Source organism: Humulus lupulus, chromosome 6 (assembly GCF_963169125.1).
Source record: "Humulus lupulus chromosome 6, drHumLupu1.1, whole genome shotgun sequence".
Classification (NCBI taxonomy): Eukaryota; Viridiplantae; Streptophyta; class Magnoliopsida; order Rosales; family Cannabaceae; genus Humulus; species Humulus lupulus.
The window spans coordinates 2,761,156-2,767,479 of NC_084798.1; the positions used below are offsets into that span (position 1 = coordinate 2,761,156).

Genomic DNA, 6,324 nt, shown 5'->3' on the forward strand with positions numbered 1-6,324 from the left:
ATCATCTACTGACGATACTTCGTGTTCTATCTTTTTTGTAGTGATGATGAGGAGGAAAAAATTAAAAATCCATCATGGTTTTGCTAGAATTCCGTTTCATCTTAAGCCTTAAAATATACATATATATGTATATATTTATATCTACGCATGACCTTTATTTTCGATTATAAAGAATTTGTGACTTTTTAAAGGCCGCTAAATTTCCTAAATATAATAAGTTAATAATTTAATTTCAAAGTGAGAAATTAGTAGAAGTGGTCCTTTGTTAACGAGGTAGTACAACGTTGGAGGCTCTTTCTATAAAGGCATTGTTAGGCGAACCCTATGCTATTGAATCAATTCATGCTTACTTACCATGCCTACGTACTTACACATAGACTTCTTTCCTCTTCTTCTTATTATTTTTTTTTATCTTTGTTGTATATATAAATGCCATTTTCCAACATTTGGTTCATCAATAATTTTCCTTCATATATTTTCTTAAGCAAGCCAAGCCAAATCACTAATCATGTCCACTCAAATCTTAGCATCATCATCTCAAAATGAAAAAATACATAAAATTCTTCGGCCAACAAAAAAATTTCAACCATCTGTTTGGGGTGAGCGATTCTTACATTACAATATTTCAGAACAAGAATTGGTAAGTAATATCATTCTAATCGATCTATTCTATAATAGAGTACGTATATAATAAAAGTAAATGATTATATTAATTTTTTTATTTTTGAGTGAATGTGCCAGCAAAACTTAATTTGTTCACTTATATTTATTTAAATATATAATCATGAAGATATATATATTGATTGTATTCTATGCAATCTCTCAGCGTTATAAACAACAGGAAGTTGAGGAGCTAAAAGCAGTGGTAAAAAAAGAAATATTTGGAAAATCTGCATATGATGTTTCTCATCAATTGAAGTTAATCAACGTCGTCGAACGTTTAGGATTGTCCTATCATTTTGAAAGTGAAATAGAAAATGAGCTAGAAAGCATTTATAATAAAAGTATTGATCAAAATTACATTTTGAAAGATGAGAATTTACATGATGCTTCCCTTCGGTTTAGACTTCTACGACAACATGGATTTAGGATTTCTTCTGCAGGTAAGTATATAAAACAATCATATATATATATATATATATTATATATATATTTAGGACAATTCTCCTATAGGGGTTCCACTTTAAGCCCTACTGGTAGGGGCTCTTCAGTGTTCTCGACTCGTGAACAGTTTTCAGCACGATTTTTTTTTTTTTATGACCATATATACTTTAGCTGTTTAGAGCATCCTGCAAATTTTCAGAAAATTCCGAATATTTTACACTACCGAAAACTAGGTTCAAACATGTTGATTTCCACGCACATAAAAAAATTAGTCACGTGTGCAATATGTTTGAACCTAGTTTTCAGTACTCTAAATTATTCAAAATTTTCTAAAAATCGTGTTGATACTCTAAACAGCTACAATATATACTGTCATAACAAAAATCACGCCGAAAACTGTTCAAAGGTCGAGAACACTAGGAGCCCCACCGGTAGGGCTTAAAGCGGAGCCCCTATAGGAGAATTGTCCTATATATTTATATATATATATAGGGTGTTTCAATGGTAGGGGATAGAAAAAGAGGTGCACCGGTGCACCTCTTTTCTGTTCTCCTATCGTGAACAATTTTCAGCGCGATTTTTTTAATGACCGTATTTATTGTAGTTATATATTTATAACATCGTCCAAAATTTTCAGAAAATTTCGAATGATTTACAGTATCGAAAATTAGGTTTGAACGTGCTGTTTTCCACGCACATAAAAAAAAATTAGTCACGGGTACGACTTGTTTGAACCTTGTTTTCGGCATAGTAAATTATTCAGAATTTCTCGAAATTTTGTAGGATATTCTAAATAACCAGAATAAACAAGATTATAAAAAAAATAACGCCGAAAACTATTCACGATAGAGAACACAAACAAAGGCCCACCGGTACGCCTCTTTTTTAGCCCCTACAAAAAAAAATCCAATATATATGTGTGTTTTGAAAAATGCAATATATAGCATTCCAAATACTATTGACACCTTGTATGATACTCTGTGTGGAGACCATTTTGTAAAATATATATATATATAAATAAAGGTCATTTGGCACAATGAAATTTAAAATTGTTGTACTTTCATCACTTATTTTGTTCTTGATTTAATATATGAATACTATTCTATATATGAATTATGTATATGCACGCAGATATATTTGAAAAGTTTAAAGATGAGGATGGAAACTTTAAAGAATGCTTGGTATCCGACACCATTGGTTTGCTTAGCTTATATGAGGCCTCACATTTGAGCTGTGTTGGGGAAAATATATTAGATGAAGCCCTTGCTTTCACGACCACACACCTAACTGAGTTCTTGGCAAATAAAAAAGAACATGATGATCCATTATCGAAAGAAATATCCCAAGCTTTAGAGAGGCCCTTGAGAAAGAGCCTTGAGAGGCTGGATGCTAGGCATTTCATTTCAATATATGAAAATGAGACCTCCCATAACAAAGTATTGCTACAACTTGCAAAGTTAGATTTCAATCTATTACAATCCATGCACAAAAAGGAGCTTAGTGAAATCTGCAGGTATATAAACACACACAATATAAATATATATATATTTATATATTTGGTAGGGTAGGTAATCTAATATGTGTTTTTGTAAAGTATTATTTTGGTACCTTGTATTTACAATGATGTTTATTTAATTACTTAATTACATATAACTGATAGTTGTTTGGTCATATTAACAAAATTTTATTTATCAAATTTGCGTTTAGGACAATATGTGAGATTTTAAAATACAAGGTATCATATAAACAAAAATATGAGTAAATTTCGTATTTGGTTTTTAATTTTAATGAAGCATGATTGATCTACTAAAGCCTAGCTATCATATCTCTGTCTTGCATATATATATATATATATAATTAGGTGGTGGAAAGAATCAAACTTTGTACACAAATTCCCTTTTGCAAGAGATAGGATTGTGGAACTATACATGTGGATATTAGCAGTCTATTATGAACCCCAACACTCTTTGGCAAGAAATATTTTAACCAAAATTATTGCACTCACCTCAATTACTGATGATATTTACGATGCATATGGTACATTTGAAGAACTTGAGCTCCTTACTGAAGCAGTTGAAAGGTTTGATTAATTTTGATATTATATATATGTATATTGTCTTCTCTTTATATATATATATATATATACTAATTAGTATATATGTTTTAGGTGGGACATAAATATTATTGATAAACTCAATCCAGAGTATTTGCAAACATTTTATAAGGAACTTTTGAACTCTTATGAAGAATTTGAGCAAGAGCTTCCAAAGGAAGAAACTTACAGAGTTCATTATGCAAAAGAACGGGTTCGTAATGTTTATACTAGTATATATATATATAGATTGAATATCAAATAGTTTTTATTATACGATCTTGCTAGTTACAAACTTGACATGATAATTCTCACTATTTAAATAATTATTAACAGTTTAAAGAATTACTTCGATCTTTTCTGGAAGAAGCTTGGTGGTTGAAAGAAGGACGTGTTCCAAGTTTCGACGAGTATTTGAAATTTTCTTTGATTACTACTGGTTACCACATGTTGATAGTGAACTCTTTAATTGGAATGAAAAGTAGCGTTGTAACAAAAGAAGTTTTCGAGTGGTTCTCTATGGACCGCAAGATTATTAGGGCATCTTCAACTATTTGTAGATTCATGGATGACATAGCCGAACACAAGGTATAATATAATAAATACATACAAACCACACTAATTAATTTAGGGTTGTTGGCAAAATGACTTAAGGTTTTGATTGATTCATGATTGGAAAACTGCATTTTTGAAAAGTGTGTTTCTAAAATGAAAATCTAGATTTATAGTCTTAACACATGTTTTTTAAAATGTGATATCTCTTGGTTTGGAATTCGTAAACTGTTTTTGAATTTTAAAGAGCTGAATATGTAATTGGTAGAGAATCTAAAAATATAAAAAAGTGATAGATTTGTAGGATTTTAGGATATAATGACTTGGATTTGGAGAAAACGTGAAAATATCGTTTTCTATTTTGTAGCTTAAAGTTAGAATCAGTATCTGGATTGAGAATTTGAAAACAATCATCTAATCAAGTATTCATGTGGGCCTTACTATTTTTTAGTTTTAGAAATCATAAAATTGAATTTGGATTCACTACCAATCATACTCTTATTTTTTTAAAGTTATTTTGCATGTTAACTTAGTTTTGATAATTTTTTGCAAAACGACATTCGACACTCACGACAGTTGGTCGAAATTTTAGACAGAGCCAATTTTGTAAAAAATTATCAAAATTAGGCCAGCGTGTAAAATTACGCCATTTTCACCAATGTATAGTACTTATACACATATTTGATTTGTTAACCAATTATTTGTTTACACAGTTTGAGCAAGAGAAAAATGAAGAACCATCTGCAGTGGAATGCTACATGAAGCAATATGGAGTTTCCGAAGAAGAAGCATACGATGAACTTAATAAGCGAGTAGTTAATGCATGGAAAGAAATAAACGAAGAGCTTTTAAAGCCAACTGGTGTAGCTTCACCTATATTAGTCCGTGCTCTTAATTTATCCAAGTTTATGGATCTTTTCTACAAAAATGGTGATGGCTATACACAAGTTGGAAAAGTGGCCAAAGATAGTGTTGCTGCGTTGCTTATTCATCCAATTCCATGATAAATCTATCATACTATTCGTATCATACTCTTATGATCTAAGCTTGTTAAAATTAATAAATAAAGTTGTTTATTTCTCATTATTAGACTATTGTGTCCCACATGAAATAAGTGTAAGAATATTGAACCATTAGTAAGAACATGTGTAACTCCACTAATCACCAATTAGTTTTTAGATGGAGCCTCATGATTCTTGACACTCATCGATATTTTCATTGTCCTATATGTATGTTAGACTTAGATGAGATATATATGTTGGTTCTTTGCATATAATTCTTAAAGAGATATATAGTGTGAATCTAATTAATGCTTTGTGTCAATGAAAAAATTCCTCTTTCCATTCTCAACATTTATTTTAGTATACTAGAGATAGATGGATGAGGATATGGGGTAGCATTATTCCTAAAAAGATGTGGAAAAAGTTTATTAATTTATACCTAATTTTGAAGATAAAATATGAAATCCATATTAATTTGCACTAATACCAGGATGGATGACATAAGGTGATGTATTGAAAGACCATTTTTGTAATTAAGGGATTTTATAATTTGGTTGTATCTTAGATGAGCGTGGTTGTAGAGTTTTGTGGTTTTGAATATGTAGGGAATATATATTATTGTATATTAATCAATTTGTAATAATACTGGAATATATATTATATATGGGAGCATATCAACTTAATTAATTCAACTTCAAAAAAAAAAAAAAAAAAAAACAAGATGCCACAAGTGTCTTGAATTAATTGATGGCTTCACTATACTTAATTTTGCTTTAAACATACATCCTCAAACATTGATTTTTGGCAGTTTTTCTTTCTTTCCTTTAAATTATCGGATAGACAAAAGTAATCGATTGAGTGGTCGCTCTTTTGTGGTGTTATATTTTGATTATTTTATTTTTATTCCTCCACTATTTTAATAATTTGAGAAAAATTAATAATATGAATTCTATTTGAAATGGTTTTTTGTGCTTGACTAATTATGTAACTTTCACTCCTTTCTACAAATGCATTATAACAATAAAAAAAAAAAGAAGCTATTTTATTCATACATTTGAGTACAATACAATGTTTAATCGAATGATAGAGCTATTAAGCAAAGTTGAAGAATAACTAATGAAAACGCAATTATTATATCTATGGGCACTTCATTAGTAAAATACGCCCATAGAATGATACAAAGTACAAGCAAACAATCACTAAAGTACTGAGCAATAAAAAGAAATTCATGATTGGAGGATGAATGTACGTATATAGAAGGGTAAAAGATGAAGAAGTTGTTGCAAGTAAATGGTTGAAGGGTTAAGTATTTATAGGACAAAAAAACTAGTTGTTTATGACCGTTGGTGAAGAGTGATTCGACTGTTGGAAATAGCAATCTAACCGTTGGGGATATAGCTGTTGTAAACAATATTTTATTATGGGATTTTAACAATTTTAAGTTGTTGAAATAACTAACATATGAGAATAATTAATTTATGAATGTTCGAGAAATGTTTTCAGAAAGGTTTGTGAGCCAAAAATGTTGAACTAAGTAAAATAAGAAATTGGGAAGTTTTCATTTTTTTGGTTATT

The 6,324-nt window shown here is 29.7% G+C and overlaps 1 protein-coding gene across 1 annotated transcript; it reads left to right on the forward strand.

Moving 5' to 3' along the window:
• The first annotated feature begins 439 nt into the window (after positions 1-439).
• LOC133781391 (germacrene-A synthase-like) lies at positions 440-4,777 on the forward strand. The gene is made up of 7 exons (XM_062220363.1): positions 440-640; positions 827-1,103; positions 2,236-2,617; positions 2,966-3,184; positions 3,272-3,410; positions 3,533-3,784; positions 4,462-4,777. Exons 1-7 carry the CDS (start codon positions 509-511, stop codon positions 4,750-4,752), a joined length of 1,692 nt encoding a protein of 563 aa, XP_062076347.1. The 5' UTR covers positions 440-508; the 3' UTR covers positions 4,753-4,777.
• The last annotated feature ends 1,547 nt before the right edge of the window (positions 4,778-6,324 follow it).